Source organism: Dama dama, chromosome 23 (assembly GCF_033118175.1).
Source record: "Dama dama isolate Ldn47 chromosome 23, ASM3311817v1, whole genome shotgun sequence".
NCBI classification, from domain to species: Eukaryota; Metazoa; Chordata; class Mammalia; order Artiodactyla; family Cervidae; genus Dama; species Dama dama.
In genome coordinates, this window is record NC_083703.1 from 27616188 (window position 1) to 27633913 (window position 17726).

The window sequence follows — 17726 nt, forward strand, 5'->3', positions numbered from 1 at the left end:
ATGGTACCAGGTCCTGGGAGGACACTAAATGTATCATTGGGGAGGATGGAGGAAAAAGAGCCAAGCTAAGACAGAGGTACTCAGATTGACCACTCAAGAATAACCTCTATCAGCTACACCATAGATGTGGACTGAAATTCCACATTTGCCAAGAAATTTGTATGAGCTGCAGGAGGTGTGGGACAGGATTTTCATAATGTTCAGATGAAAAGTTAGGCCTGTTATCTATTTTATATATAGTAGTATCTATTTGTCAATCCCAGTCTCCTAATTTATTTCCCCACTCATTTCCTCCTTGATAACCATTAGTTTTCTACATCTGTGACTATATTTCTGTTTTGTGAATAAGTTCATTTGTACTATATTTTTTAGATTCCACATATAAGCAGTATCATATGATATTTGTCTTTCTTGTAACTGATTCACTTTACAGCAAGAACTAATACAACATTGTAAATCAACTATACTCCCATAAAAATTAAGTTTAAAAAAGAGAAGTTAATCCAGAAAAAAATTAGGGAATTTTTAAGTGTTTTATCTTATACTGAGTGTTCTCCATATTCAGTGAAGTGAAAGTTGCTCAGTCGTGTCTAACTCTTTGTGACCCCATGGACTAAAGCAGTCCAAGGAATTCTCCAGGCCAGCATATTGGAGTGGGTAGCCTTTCCCTTCTCCAGGGGATCTTCCCAACCCAGGGATTGAACCCAGGTCTCCCACATTGTGGGTGGATTCTTTACCAGCTTAGCCACAAGGGAAGCCCAAGAACACTGGAGTGGGTAGCCTATCCCTTCTCCAGCAGATCTTCCCAACACTAGAATCGAACCGGGGTCTCCCACATTGCAGGTGGATGCTTTACCAACTGAACTATCAGGGAAGCCCATATTCCATATTCAGTAGTCCATATTTACCTTAGTATTTAGTGAGGGGAATTTCTGAGCATTAAAAATATTTTTTTAAAGATATTTTTTTAATCTGTATTTTTCTCACACCATTTTGTTTTAGATTCTCACAAAGATGAGTTTTTCTGGCTGAAATCTCATGATTTATGGTCTGAAACACATGCCTAACTTCAAATGGAGTTTTAACTTGTAAAAAGGCCTTTGCAGTTCCAGTTTTTCATGATATTTAAGTAGCATTTTAAAGCTATTTGTATTTTTCCACTTCACCTTTTCCAACTCATTAGGATGGATTCAATATAAGAACATTTCTAATGTTGTACAAAAAAAAAAATGACCTTTTTAGATAGATTGAATTTTAAATGAATTGTCAACAGTAGAATGGATTAAATATATTAACATCTAGAGGCTGTAGAAATTAAAACTAAATTCAGTCAAGACCTGTAATGTTAAACTGTTGACCCTTGGTGCCAGGCTTCAAAGTACTGGGAGAGTTCTCTAGTCAGGGTCACCAGGTCTCATGACTCAGCTCTTAAATTTGAATTTAAGTGACTTTCTTAGTGGATTCAATCAACTCTCTTTGAGATGATTTCCATTAGTACATTCAACCATTAGAAGAAAAAATATACCTTCCTATTTCCTGGGGGTGGCAGAAAACTCGTAGCTGAGAACAACTCCAAGTCTTCAGGCTCCCCTGTTGCTTCCATTCATTTTGATTTTAGAATCATCGAAAATCAGTCCTTAGGTCTTTCTGGTGGCAACTGGGTCCAGCGAGAAAGTTATTGTTTCTCCATGGGGCCCTCTCTCTGCCTTATTCTCGCCACTGAAAGCTCTGTGAGCCTCTGAGGGCAGTGCCCCTGGTATCCTTGCAGAAAAGTATATAGCATAGGTCTCAATGCACAATTGGTGAATGAACTCCTATAACCATAATTGTCCTCTCTCTTACAAATAGGTTTGTAAGAATTTTTAAGTTTGGGGAATTTGTTCCCTTTCAAAATAGCATAAAAGTTAGCTTTGCCCAGAGTATCTATTGCTAAAACTTTTATGAAAGAGTTTGATATCTTCCACTCATACTGGGCCATCCAACAAAAGCTAGATACCTATTGCAAAGAAACAGTATGATTGTTAAACTATGTGACAGTGAAAGTGTTAGTCGTTCAGTCGTGTCAGAATCTTTGCGACCTCAAAGAGGGATTGTCTTCAAACATAAAAATCTGTAAGGTGATAGCAACATCCAGGCCAAAGAAGCAAAAGATAATGATTTCCAAAGTCAAAAAAATATTTTGAACATAATCTGAGCACCACACAACTTTTTCATACCTGCATACCATAGTTTTATTTGCATTTTATTTTAATTCTTTTAAGGTGTTCCTTAAGTATTATCATGTGGAACAGTTAAATTTAATGCGAAAGGAAGCCATTGACAAGCTGATTTTGATTCAAGCCTGTGTCAGAGGATTCTTGGATTCAAGAAGATACCAAAAAATACAGGAGAAAAGGAAAGAGAGCGCTATAATAATACAGTCAGGTAACCACTCAGAGCATCTCACTGTGTAACAAAATATAATGCTATGTTTAGATGTAGGCATGAAGTCAAATCTTACTTACAAACCTCCAGTCTTATGTAGGTTTTGTGTTTAATTTCAAACTGTTGATACTGTCTCTGTATTAAATCTGAATGATTGTTTTAGAGATTGACACTTTTAATATCTGAATAAATGTTTTGTTTTAAACAGAATAATTTTTAAATTTGCTGTCACATTGAAACACAATTGACCTATTGTGCAAGATACTGGATTAATTGTACATTTCAAGAATCATATTATTATAACCCATTGGACAATATTATTTTCCCTATTTTATTCCAAAGGTTACACTTGCCATAATTTTTGACAACTTAATGAAATCTCATTTTGTTAAAGGGCATCCATTTCTTTCTATTAACCATAGGGAAAGAATATTTATAGTCATATTTCACAAGTTTTTATTAAACATATTAATGGAGTTTGGATTTCACTTTCTGTTTTTCTATAAGAAGCAAAATTTAGAATCCAGCATGGCTTGATACAGTATCTTTTAAAGACTTTCGACTAAATATCCATAGTAAAAAGTGTATTTTACTCTGTAACCCAATATACATACTATGCACAATGTACTCTGATAGTTTTCTATTCTGATTTATTCCATTTCACTTCTAGATGCTAGATCTGGCCCAGTAAATTGACTTTATGATCCACCATTTATTTGCAACCTACATTCTGAAGAACACTGCCAAGGTGGGCAGAGCAGATTTGAGGTCCACTTCTGTCAATCTGTAAAAGCTCATTAACTTTTAAGCCCTTAACTTCTCACTGGGTCATCAAAAATGAAAACCCTATAACTGAGATTTAATTCTTTATCCTCAATTCCAAACTTCATAAAACACTGAGAAAAGAGATTTTTCATAACTCACTTGAAAGTGAAACATGACCTAATATTCATAGTCCTTTATTCATCCCAGTTAGTAACAATTGTGTGTTTTTCTAGCAAAATAATCATGTGTTTGATTATGAAATACTGAATTGCCATGGGGAATGTTACTGAATATATGTTAATTTGTCCTGAATTACTTTTCTAAAAAACTTTTTTAAACTTTAAATCTGAATTTTGAGATATATCTGGCTCCAAAGATAATTGGCCAAAAGGTCCAAGCCATGTACTTAAATAATAGGGATTTTCTCCCATGAATAATATGAACATGGCAAAAATGAAAGGAACATAAACATCAGCAGATTTTAAAGAAATGAGTGAGTCTATTTTGTCTTTTTCATCAACTTAAGTCATCTCTATCATTTTAGTTTCATATTAATACTCCCCTTAACATGAAAGGTACTTTAATTATTTTCTTGCTAAAGCTTGTCATCTGGAACAGTCTTGTTAATGAGTCCCATATTTTTTTACAAACCTATTTTATTTGTAGTCTTTAATTTCATTTTCCTCTTTGACATTGATGGTCAAAATTCATTTGTTTCTACCCATTGAAGTAATATTTATTATGTATTATAATTAACATTACTCTGGGCTTTGTATGTTTCAGCTGCAAGAGGCCATCTAGCCAGGAAACAAAGGAAGGAAATTGTTAACACACAAAACACAGCAGTAAAAACCATTCAGGCTCAAGATCAGGAATTTGACTACAAGAAAAACTTTGAAAATAAAAGGTAAAATAACATTCATTCTTATACTCTCTTGACATTATAGATTTTTCACACTGGAAAGTCATGAAATAAAGTCCATAGTCTTTCTCATGGTTCCTAACAGTGAGGCATCAAATGTCAGTGGACACCCTGTGGCCACTTCTGTGTCCTTTATCCTATTTGAGAGTTTGTTGGCATTTCATTACAATAACCACACTTTCCTTCTTAAGAAAAAATCTTATTTTCAAGTTAAGGGAAAATCATTCCAAGTATCCTTTGGAAAGGATATTAATAAAGGCATAGCTGTGAAATTTTGGCCAGCATATTACAAGATCATGAACTGTAGCAGGAACACTGCTTTTCCTTTAATTTTGTAAGATATTTTCTGTGATCCATAGACATAGAGGTTATCAAAGTACAGCATGCCAGCCTAATGAACATCCCCAGTACTGGTCTCAAATCTAGATATAGTTTCTACACTATATAGTTTACACACTTCTCACTGTAGGTACTTTGTTTTGAAAAGGACATATCTCTTTATTTTTAACTGGAATATAATTGCTTTACAATGTTGTATTAGTTTCAGCTCTACCATGAAGTGAATCAGCTCTATGTATACACACATGTCTCCTCCTTCTTGGACCTTCTTCACATCCCCTCCTTCATTCTACTCATCTAGGTCCTCATAGAGCACTGACCTGAGCTCCCTGTGTGATGCAGCAGGTTCCCATTAGCTCTTTATTTTACACATGGCAGTCCAAATACATCAGTTCATTCTCTTCATTCCATCGCCCTTCACCCCATTCTCTACGTTGCATCTCTATTCTGCCTGCAAGTAAGTCCATCTGTATCCTGTTTCTAGGTTTCACGTGTATGTATTAATATGCAGTATTGGTTTTTCTCCTTGAAGTGATTAAATTCCTAGAATTTTGATACCTCAGTAAGTGAAGTTATGCTAGGTTATTTCTCACTCTTAAGTTGATGCTGGTTTTCTCATTACCTGAGTAGCCATCACGGTTGTCCCTAGAGAGGACAATTTGGGCAAACACTTGATTATTGTGACATGATAAGTTTTTAATTTTGAGTTTTTTTTGTCTCTTTTGCTTTTCTCCCACCATAACATGTGCTATTGCTGAGCAAGGTAATAAACTCTAGTTTAGTATCATATATTCTGATGCAATATATTTTACACAGGGAATCTTTTGTGAAGAAACAGACAGAGAATTCAGTCTCTGCTAATGAAACCGTCATTCCAGCTCCAAATATTAATAATAAAGGGAGTACATCTGTAGTGAAGACTTGTACTTTCAAAGCTGAGGGGGAAGCCATGAATGCTATGAAAAGTAACAGCAGAGGATATGAGACTCAGAAAAAAATGAGCAACATGTATGAGGAAGAGGCTAAGCAAGAACTAGATCTGGTGCAGGACGCTTGGGCAGAAGTAAACACTAGTAACAAGTATATGAAAGACTTGGAAGAAAACAGTGAGATAAAGAAAATAGGAAAGGAGGACACAGTGGTCGAGAATTTTTATCAGAAGTGCACAGAGGAAAGGAATTTCGAAGACTTGAAAGCAGCATGTCTAGAACGGAAGACCCTACCAGAAAGGCCAAGTTACCGGGGACTTTGGTCAGCAGACAAGGAGACTCCAGGTCCTAACAAGTCTCCTTGCAAAAAGACATTAGAACCTTGTCTCAGCCAGAGGTTGGTTTGTCAAAATGAAAATAGCAAGGACAAAGAAAAGAAGACATCTGTGATCACCCAGAATGCACCTGCATGCCGTCTGAGCCACGGAGCGGCCCGGGAGAGGCAGGGAAAACCAGCCATGCAAGCTCAGGAAGAAGACAGAGCCGCGGTGTTCATTCAGAGCAAATACCGGGGCTACAAGAGGAGGCAGCAGTTACGGAAGGACAGGATGTCTTCTTTTAGAAATCAAAAGGTCGTTGCAGCACCGACAGAAGTAGCAAGAAATACTCACAATTTATATTCCTACCCCACAAAACTTGAGGACCCCTGTAGCATCGGGATGAAGAGTGATAAAGACGCAAAAGCAATTTCAGAAAAAGAAGCATGTGATTTGGCAATTTTTTCAAAACAGGTATGTAAACGAACAGATGTGTTTACTAGTACAGATCTCTAGGAACTCCACAGTAACTGAGTTAAACAAACAATTGGTAACTGTTTCATCTGTTTTTATGAGACTGCAAACCTTTTCAATAAAACGTTTCAGAGGCTGTGCTATTCAAATAGCCACATATTTTAAAATAGTTTTCTATGATAAAAACAGTATAAAATATGATAGAAATGTAGTGAAGTAAGGAGACTAGTCATTGAGTGATACACCCTACTAAAATGCTGGCATTTGACAGTGCAAATTTCCATGTTTCTGAGATCTCCCATTATAGTGTTAAAAAAAGTTTTCAAAATCTCCTAAAATCTATGCTTTCTCTACCCCATATTTTAAGAAGACATAATTATGCATCAGAATCAGGTGAGTAGCATTATTCAACACATGTGCAGTGAAGATGAACATCTGCATGTTCCATCATAACAACAATGAGGAACCATAAAGAAAAATCACAAAGGAAAATTCCCTCTTAAAGAGTATCTCATGCTGTTCATAGGTGTGTTTCAGCTGTTTGTAAAAGGGGCAATAGAACTTCTTCTGAGTGTACAGTAAGTCCCCCAGATACAAGGGAGTTCCGTCCCAAGTGTGTGTTCATAAGTCCAATTTGTTCTTAAGTTCAACAGAGTTAGCCTAAGTACCCAACGAATGCAATCAGCTATATATATTGTACTGTCACAGGTTTATAATACTTTTCACACAAATAATATATAAAAACAAAAATAAAATCATTTTTAATCTTACAGTACAATACCTTGAAAAGTAGAGTAGTGCCATACGACAGCTGGCCTGCAGGGGCTGGCATCGAGTGAACAGGCAATAAATAAAGACACTGCACTAGTGCACTCTACACAGCGCTGTCCAGTGGAGTATACAAAACACGTGGAGGATGCACGCACGTGACAGCGTATGCCAGACACGTGACCTGACGGGATTGGACGTGTGAAAGCACGTTTGCATCTTTGAAAGCTCACAACTTGAAGGTGTGTATGTAGGGGACTTACTGTACATGGAGCTCTGATAAATTAGTGCTATAGAGAGATCACAGGGACGGCCTTGTCCCTGCCCCCTTCAGGCTCTCTCTCTTTCTAGGTATTTGACTTTGAGAAGAGCCCTTTAGGTGTCAGCACCCTTATATTCTCCTGTGTAAAGTGAAGGAGTGTCACTAGATGACCTCTAAAATGCATATTGTAAATGAGTATGTACTACCAGGGTAGTCAGTCAATAGTGTATGAAATCATAGAAGAAATAGCATAATGGGTTAGAAATATCATAATTGGTTATTACCTATTACTCCCGAGTCCCTAATCTCTACTTATTGTCTGATGGTGGCTGAGCCCAGAAGACACACAGTAACTGCCTGTGGACACCCTCAGACTGCTATGGTTGTGGCCTGAACATCTCCAACCTCTAGCTATTCATAGACCAGTCATTGATAAATTCAGCCCCTTCCTGTCCTTTTCGGTGTAAGCACATGGAAATAATGAGTTTAATATACATGCAGTCTTTCCTTTCCTTGTGATTAACATGCTCACTCTAAAGACCAAAGCAGAGATTAGGACCCTGACCTGCTCTGAGACTGAGACATTCAGATGTACAGTCATTGGGCATCTACCCCAGTTCAGTTCAGTCGCTCAGTCGTGTCTGACTCTTTGCGACCCCATGAATCGCAGCACGACAGGCCTCCCTGTCCATCACAAACTCCCGGAGTTTACTCAAACTCATGTCCATAGACTTGGTGATACCATCCAACCATCTCATCCTCTGTCATCCTCTTCTCCTCCTGCCCCCAATCCCTCCCAGCATCAGGGTCTTTTCCAATGAGTCAACTCTTCGCATGAGGTGGCCAAAATATTGGAGTTTCAGCTTCAGCATCAGTCCTTCCAATGAACACCCAGGACTGATCTCCTATAGGATGGACTGGTTGGATCTCCTTGCAGTCCAAGGGACTCTCAAGAGTCTTCTCTAACACCATGGTTCAAAAGCATCAATTTTTTGGCGCTCAGCTTTCCTCACAGTCCAACTCTCACATCCATACATGACCACTGGAAAAACCATAGCCTTGACTAGATGGACCTTTGTTGGCAAAGTAATGTCTCTGCTTTTTAATATGCTGTCTAGGTTGGTCATAACTTTCCTTCCAAGGAGTAAGAGTCTTTTAATTTCATGGCTGCAATCACCATACCTAGAGCTGCCTAATAACAGCATGGGAATGGGTTCAGTGCTCACGGGAGCAGAGGTAGAGACAGAAAAGTAGGAGCCCCACTTCAACCTAGTAGGTTGTGTTATCAGACAGGGTAGAGAGAGGGGCCCAGATGGAAAGAGGAAGAAAGTAGCCCTATCATATGACATCCCTTATATGTGGAATCAAAAAATAAATGATGCAAGTGAACTCACAGATCAGAAACAGACTCACAGACTTAGAGAACGAACTTATGATTTGCTGGGGGAAGGATGAGGGGAAGGGATAATTAGGGAGTTTGGGATGGACATGTGCACTCTAGTATATTTAAAGTGGATAACCAACAAGGACATACTGTACAGCACAGGGAACTCTGCTTGATGTTATGTGGCAGCCTGGATGGGAGGGGAGTTTGGGGGAGAGCGGATACCTGTACATGTATGGCTGAGTCCCTTCACTGTTCACCTGAAACTGTCACAACATTGTTCATCGGCTATACCCCAACACAAAATAAAAAGTTTTTAAAAAATTAAAAAATAGAGCCAAGTGAAGAAGCCTGGACAGGAAAGGAGGGAGTTAATACAGTCTAAGTCAGCAGACGGGTTCCTCAGGGTAAAAGAAAAGCCAGGGCAGCAGAATGGTTAAGGAGGGAAGACAGAGCCCAAGGACCCCAGGAAGGAGTCACCAGCAGAGGAGGCTTCTGGAGGGTGGCGTGTTTGGCAGTTTGGATTGGAAAATGTGAGATGGTGCACACAACAGGAGGTTTCCTCGAGTGAGCACTCTGTCTGACCTGCGGCAGGGTCAAGGGGAGTCCCGGAGAAGAAAGACACGAGAACCCTACAGAGAGCTGATCAGAAATTGATCAGATCCCCAGGGTGTCTGTGGAGATGGCTGAAGTCCTTTCCTTGATTTAATTGAACACCTGACCTTCTTTTTTAGGTCTCAAAGCTATCTGAAGAATATTTCATTCTGCAGAAAAAACTGAATGAAATGATCTTGTCACAGCAACTGAAGCCTCTTTATTTTGGAGTCTATCCTCATAAGCCAATTACTAGAAGAGTTTCTTCTAATCAGTGCCTCTCAGGTAAAAATGGGCAGGGTTGGAACTTCCAGAAGGGACAGGAAAAGCCAGATACTTGATTTTTTGTTAGTTGCCTACCTTTATTCTGTGGAAGATTTGAAGTGACTGTGTTCTATCTTCTCAGGAACCATCATTTCAGTTCATTTTTTAATGTTGATACACACTTTTCCAGAATATTCCACATATCTCCTACCTTTTCTGATTTCATTCTCCCCCCCCCCCCCCCCCCCGCCGCCCCTTTATATACACTTTGACTAGAACTTGGCTTAGGACACCAGAAGGAAATAGAAAGGGATGAAGTTGAGGGTGGGAGGCAAAGAGCAAGGTACAATTTTGATAAGAGGGAACAAACAAGTGAAATATATCTATTTCTTCTGTTGAAATCTGTACATTAAGTAGAAGGTATGAATCTAGAAGGTTCAGATTCACAGACCTAGATGCACTATTAAATTTTCTTTTTATCAACCTAAGTCACACTCTGCCCCCATTCACTAAACCAGTAAATAATGTCCAAATGAAAACTGAGGAACTAAGTATGAAGTAAGTATGAAGTTTAAAAATAAAATAGTCAACCAACTGCTTGTTGTCTTTGTTTTGATAAAATTGTTATATGTTGAATTTCATAGGACTTAACTGCACCTGCATTTTCCTTGAGAGAAATATGGTACAGGATTTATATAACTGGAGAGTGGCCATTTGACCACAGAGTCTATGCTGTTGTGTTCAGAAGTGTACAATGACATTGCATTATTTCTTTGAATAATGTGCGGAGTTACTCCTTTTTCGGGGGGAGATGTTCTTCTTTTTAATTATGGTGCACCTGGAAATTTGTGTTGACCATTGTGAAGAGAAGAAAAAGATTAATTGTAGGAAAAATATACCCTGGTAACACAACAGCATATTTTCTTTCTCTTTTTTCACAAAGAGGCTATGACTGTCCAACAGGCTATAATTTTTTAATGGATTGCAAGGTTAACAAATAAGGACACTATCGTAATCCCCATGCTTCGTTTACACAATACCGTCAGTAAATTCAGCTCTGCATCTGGCAGCCCCTTGCCATGCCTACATACAGTAGATAGAATGAAAATGCTTTTGTGTTGCTTCTGCTTATTTCTAAGTTTTTATGGCATCTAGATTCATGTAGTAGTCCTAATATTTTTAGGTGTTACGGTGCAGATTTTGTATTTTTTTAGGTATGCCTAGCATTTTAAATGCTGGCCCCTAGAAATGCATTTTGCAAACTATCCAAGAATATATCTTTACATGTAACTGTAAATATGTTTACATTCATGTGAAGGCCAAGTAGCTCAAATAATGTTGGTTCATATATTTTATAGGAATATTTTTAAAGGGGGATCAGAAGTTATACTGCTTCACACCCAACATACTCCAGTGAGCACTTGTCTTCCTAAACTTATTTGCTACTATTCTGCTTTCATTAGAAATAATACTAGGACTTCACTGGTGGTCCAGTGACTAAGACTTCACCTTCCAATCCAGGGGGTGTTAGTTCAATCCCTGGTTGCAAAGCTAAGATCCCACATGCCTTGCAACTGAAAAACCAAAATGTAAAACAGAAGCAATATTGAAACAAATTCAAAAAGGACTTTAAAAGTGGTCAACATAAAAAAAATCTTTTAAAAAAGGAAATAATACTAATTCCCCCCAAATCTTTCATAACAACAACCTTCAGTATCCAAAACCAAATGATTTTATTTACAACCTTACAATTCAGTGAATATCATTTATGTTTATCATTTTAATATGTTAAATGCTAACATAAAAGATCTATTTGCCTCACATAGGTTTACACTGAATTATTGATTTTTGTGAGTTAATGGATTTAATTCTGACAAAACAGTTGACTTAGCAGCCTTAAATGGAAACAGCTAAACTTTTTGTACCCAAATTATGTCTTCTCATTCTATAATTTTTATCTGTTCTAAACTACAGAAGACATGGAGCTTCCATGGAAGCAGCAAGCAATGAACAGTGTATTTCTATCTAACTTCCTGTTAAATTTCATATTAGAAACTGCATGACAAAAAAAGACTAAGCATGTCTGCAGCACTGAAAACAGTTTTTTCTTTACATATTTTGACACCATATTACTTAGCTACATGAGATCAATTCAAAGGGACATTACATAGCATATTTGATAAAATAATATAGTCAACAAAGTAAATTCACATAGTTTATAATTTCATATGACATAGAGAAAATACCTTCTTAAATATCTAGTATATTTAAAAATTTTTCTTATAACTAGACATACTGGGCTAGTACATAAACTCCCAAATATCAGAATTGAACCAAATTACATTTTTCTGATAATGCTTAAATTTTTCTGATTTGAGGAGAATAAATAAAAGTCTTATGTTATACAGAATACCCCAATATTAACCAGACATATTAATGATTTAAATGTGAGAAATAAATTAAGGGAAATAAAATAATATGAACTGACTATTTCACAATCTCTGCCTAGCAGCCAACAAAGCATGAGAAGAAGTAATAAAAGGAATTACCGAGAAAAATAGTGGTCGATTTAGACTGTACAAATGTTAAAACCATCTAGAGATTAGAAAGCATCATTTCAAGTTAAAGAGCTACAGACAATCTGGATAAAATATTTAGAACAAATGGAGAAATGGTTGCCATATGTAATGTAGAATGACCTCATAAATTGTTAAGAAAAACACTAAAATTTTTCCATGTGCCCATGGAAAAATGGGCACAAGACATTGATTTATTTATAGAAGAACAAATGCAAATGGAAAGCAAGCATATATAGAATCATTCTAGAAATTAAAAATATAAATTAACATGAGTTACTGTTTTTTACTCATCACAATGGCAGAGATGAAAATATATATAACAGTGATGAGAATGGGCTAGTTTAATTATCCTCAAACACTAATGGTGAGACTAAAGACTCAACATTTCAGAAAGCAATTTAGCAATATGTAAAGAAAAGCTTTGAAATAGTTTCTATCATTCTCCCAGTAAACCCACTTATAAGAACGTAGCCTAAGGAGCTAATCAGAGCTGAAAGAGAAAAATTATGTACATGGCCAAAAATAAAATTAGGCAATAAGAAAATGATTAATAAGTAATGACACATTCATATATGGAATATAAACAGCCCTTAAAAATAATTTTTCAAAGAACCTTGGCACACTGCTAGCTGATCTAGCTATGGGGTACAAGACTGCAGAAATGGAATGAGAATCCTGTAAATAAGTCACTTAATCTTCTCCCGTGTCAAGTGGTTCACTAACAAGATCATCCAATACAGAGCTCTAGAGCAGGGGTCCCCAGCTTCCAGAATATAATGCCTGATGATCTGAGGTGGAGTTGGTGTAATAATAATAATAGAAATAAAGTGCACAATAAATGTAATGCACTTGAATCATCCCGAAACCATTCATCTCTCCCCACCATCCACGGAAAAATCGTCTTCCATGAAACTGGTCCCTGCTGCCCAAAAGGTTGGGGACCCCTGCAAGAAGCCAGGAGACTGGTGGAGGAGGGACCAAATGCTTGCTCCCAGGTAGGGTGGATGCCCTCCAGCGCTCCCTACCTTCAGAGTCCATTCTGTATAAAATGAAGAATCTGAGTAACATTGCTGCAGCCTGCACAGGGCTTCCCCTCCAGGTGGGAGAACACTAGAATGCCATCTCCGGATGGGTCATCTTTGCTGCCAGACTGTCTTGTGTCACCAAAAGCTTGCTTGCCATCTCTAATGGTCATGCCTATGACCAGACATTCCCTCAGAAGGAATAGTGGGTTTTTAAAAATATTGATGTGTTTCACCTTACCTTGAGAGGAATCACCTATCCTATTGTTACAAAGTGTGAGCAGGGTGGGGAGGTGGGGAAAACCAGAAAGGCTAAATGTTGCTTGTTTAAAACCAGATAGTATTCTTCTATTCTGTGTGTTTTTTTTTTTTTTAAGACCAATTGGAGAAAATGACTAATAGTCAATAAATAATTTTCTAAAATTTGGCTCTTAGGAAAAAAAATTAATGTAGGTTTTCACCTCAGGCCATATACTCAAATATTTTTTCAGGTAGATTAAGACCAATATGATCTTGAAAAAAAAGCAAGAGGTTATTGAGAGTCTTTTAAATGCCACCCCTGAGTTTTCCTTATTCTTCAGCCAGGTAAGCATGTATTTTTGTTGTGTGACTATCTCCTTAGTCCCATGGATGGTCACACACAGGATGCGTGCTCAGGGCTCCGCGTGAGACTCAGCACAGGCGGCACTCTTCAGCCCATCAGCATCATTGTGTGTGTTCCCCCTGTGTTTCTGGTGGGGTGTGGTCCTGTATGTATGCAGGATGGCTGGGAGTGAGGGAGAACCTAACTCCATGGACCAGAACAAAACTAACGAGCCTCTGAGGTTTCTAATCCATGACCTCTGCCCAACAGAGAAGATGGGAGTAAATGACAGATAGGTAGTGAGCACTTCCAAGAGACAGATGGTGGTCCAGAGGGGATGTCTGTGGGTCTCACAACACAAGCAAAGCTGCTTCATTCTCCTGTTTCTCCTGTAACCTTAGTTTAGAAGAGAATGTGAGGGGCAGGCTGGGAGCAGCCTCTTCCCCAAACCTAAGACTGTAACTGAAAAGCTAAATGCTCACTTTGAGGTCCTGATGCAGAGTTCTCAAATCTGAGGGGACAGAGAGCTCAAAGCCCATGAGCTGGAGGAGGACAGATCTGACTTGGCTCTCAGGCATCGGTGGTCTGCTGATGGAAGAAAAAAAAACAAAAGAGCCAAAGAGGGACTTCTCTGGCAGTCCAGTGGTTAAGGCTTTGCCTCCCCATGCAGGGAGTGCAAATTCAATCCCTGGTTGGGGAGTTAAGATCTCATATGCTTTGTGGTCAAAAAAACAAAACATAAAGCAGAAGCAATATTGTAACAAATTCAGAAAACTTTTTAAAGGGTCCACATCAAAGGGGAAAAATATGACAAAGAGAAGGAAGAGCCAAAGTAATTGTTGAGCAGGTTCAAATTGGGGTGGGGCTGGCAGGTGCCTTCTGAGGTCAGAGGGAGCCTGGAGACAGATCTGCTGAACACTAGGCTCACCTGAAGTGCTCTGGATACTTTGAGCAGAGGCACCTCGCTTATAACACATCATCTCAGGAAAACTCCACAGGAACGAGGAAGGAAAACAAGTGGTCAGATCTAGAACGAGCATGAGAAGTGAAAATATCTCTGGGAACTCAGAGCATGAGGCAGTGCAAGGCAGAGAGGAGCACAGAGGGACTGAATTATTCACACAAGCTCGGAATCTGCACCCAGTTCTCTCCAAGGGCACCTAGCCTGGCTGAAGGGCAGACAAGAGAGAACAGCTTCCCGAAGGCAGGTTGCAATCCAAACTATGGTGAATCCTGCCTTTAACACACAGCCATGAGCATTCCTCCCTTCTAAGATTTCTTCTGGGTCCTTATATTGCTTCAAGTTCACAGAACGACCATTTGTAAATAGAAATTTACCAAAACTGAAAAACAGATTTCTTAAGGAAGAAACAGTAACATCAACGCATTTCTATGCTGCTAATATCTGATTTAGACATGTGATACTTTGGCAAATTATATTCTGCATGCTTACTTAAGTAAAATAGTATAATTATCATGAAATGAGAATAATGCTGAAATTTAATTTTCTAGAGCAAATATTGGCATTGTGTTTTAAGTCTGTCTTCTGCCTTCTGAATGCAAAATGTTGAGATTTGTCCTTTCATTATTTTTTAAATGTGCATTCCTGACAGACTCAAACACTTAGTGAAATTATTAGCAGAACTACAATATAAATAAGTGTTTTACCTTCTGGCTATTTAATATAGCAACAACCTTTAAGAGCTAATATGTATCATGCACGTCACACAAAATGGTTATAAACCTAATTATGCTACTGCCAACATTGATGTGTTGCTGGTAATTCGTCATTATAAATGTTTATGTCACTTTTATAATTAAGGAGTTAGGATGACGTTGGCAGGCAATGTTTGTACGCCCCCAAGGGAACAAAAATTTAGAGGGCAAAATAAACTTGTGCCTTTCTGAAATATTTGTATGCTGATAACCTCATGGGCAATTTGTTCTTCAAAAATGCAAAATATTCTGGGGAGGTTTAATCTGAACGATCAGACTCTATAGAGTATGTTTCTCAATAATTTTCACCTACTGGCTGCCCACTAATATGGTCGTATCTGAAGGGAAGACACCTCTTAAGATTATTCAGCCCAACCTTCACATTATCCTGGTGAAGAAAAAAGTTAATTCTTCAAGATATAGAATTAGTTAGAAATTCCGAAAATTCAACATCTTTTGAGATTATATCTGTAATATGCACATTCCCTCATGCATCTTTATAATTTTATGTAAATGTGACCATCCCATACATTCCAGGATTCTTTTGAATTCACTACTTTTAAAATTTTCCCTCTGCTGTCTATAAATGTGATCTCATGTACCAAGATCTCAGTTTCTTTTGTTTTATTCCAAAAATGACAGTAATGAATGATTGTCCTGCTTTTCTCTGGTCCACGTTGTTCCATGCCTTACACCGCAATGACATACTCCCAACTAGCTGATCTTTTTCATCCAGCAACTTCCCATACATTTAAAAATGAATGAAGTGGATAACATTAGGATGTGAATGCTCTGGTGATAAGTTTGTTCTTACAGGGGGCTGGGGCTGAGACTAGGAAGTTAGCCATCTCTGGGTCTCCATCCTGGTTAGAGTTGTTTTATGCTGGCAGTCATGGCTGCTTACACATACATATAAGTAGGAGATATTCTTTGATTTGATTAGATTTGACTTGATTTGATTAGAAAGATTTGGAACAATTTGGTTTCTCTGTGTATTTCTACCTCTGAGGATTAGGAATTATTATTGCCCCATTATTATATGCAGTAATGATCTAGTGATGCCCTTAAAGTCCCACTAGAAAATGTGTGCTCAGATATCTGTTGAATATAGGCCATTCCCCACTAAGCACCTGCACCGCACTCCTTGCCCAACTTTGAAATATTTTTTCGTGCGGAGATTCCTGTACAGATGCGTTCAGGGATGGGGATCAAGAATCATGAAAAATAGACAGAAATTCTTTGTAAGAGGCCTATTGTTAGTCACTCAGTCCTGTCTGACTCTTTGCGACCCCATGGACTGTAGCCCACCTGGCTCCTCTGCCCATGGGATTCTCCAGGCAAGAATACTGGAGTGGGTAGCCATTCTCTTCTGTAGGGGATCTTCCCAACCCAGGGAGCAAACCCAGGTCTTCCACATTATAGGAAGATTCTCTACTGTCTGAGCCACAAGAGGCCTATTAGCTCTGTGCGTAAAAAGCCATTTGTGAGGAGCACCGACTGCCAAGTGTGAAGCCCATCAGGAGCTCTGATGACGTTGCTACAGATTGGAGAACTTGGCTCTGTGACAGAGCAAGGGAAGGAGGACAAACTTAATTCTTTCTTTGCCGGCATTTTTAAAGTCTAATCTGAACATCCTAATAGTTTGAGATTCTAAATATTGTTGAAAGACTAGATTAGACTTCTAGAAAAGAGGCCCGCCTGCAGATAGCAGTCCCTTGTTTTGGGCCATAATATGAGGTGGTGCTTTAGAGTGAGGATCATGCAGTGTGTGGATGGATGGATGGACGGATGATTAGATGAATGGATGGATAGGTGGGTCACTGTATAAGGCCAGCAACAGGGGATTCTGTGAGCATTATCCTCCTTTTCTAAGATTTTATGGCCGTTTTTCTCCTTGCCTGCCCCACTCATCCTCTGAGCTGCTGTTCCATGTTACAAACTGTGCAATTCTTTCCTTCCTCTTGCCCTTACTTCTCAAAGTCCTAGACCATCAGACAATTGGAAGGAAACAGGTGGTGAAGATTATAATAAGGGTTGGTGGGGGCAACAAAGGAATTTCCTTTTTCTTCAGTTTTAGCCTCAGTTGTATGTATATAATTTGTTCTTTAACCCTAAAGGAAAACATTGCTGAATAAATCCTTTGGTAATGAAGTCCTTATTTATGATCACCTTTCTTGTAGGTATCTCAAAAGGAGAGGAGCCAAAAATATTGAGACCCCCGAGGCGGCCTCGAAAACCCAAAACACTAAATAACTCTGAAGACTCCACATACTATTCTCTGCTTCATGTAAGTGTGTGTGTTAGGTGCTTAGTCATGTCCATCTCATCGCGACCTCATGGACTGTAGCCTGCCAGGCTCCTCTGTCCTTGGAATTCTCCAGGCA

General features: G+C 38.5%; 1 protein-coding gene across 1 annotated transcript in view; it reads left to right on the forward strand.

The window, feature by feature from the left end:
* The window catches only part of MYO3A (myosin IIIA), a 162545-nt gene that overhangs the window by 132307 nt on the left and 12512 nt on the right, over positions 1–17726 (forward strand). Inside the window, exons 26-30 of the mRNA XM_061125655.1 lie at positions 2262–2424; positions 3973–4096; positions 5267–6170; positions 9319–9463; positions 17523–17629. Of these exons, the coding sequence (XP_060981638.1) occupies positions 2262–2424; positions 3973–4096; positions 5267–6170; positions 9319–9463; positions 17523–17629 (1443 nt within the window). The remainder of the gene's footprint in view (positions 1–2261; positions 2425–3972; positions 4097–5266; positions 6171–9318; positions 9464–17522; positions 17630–17726) is intronic.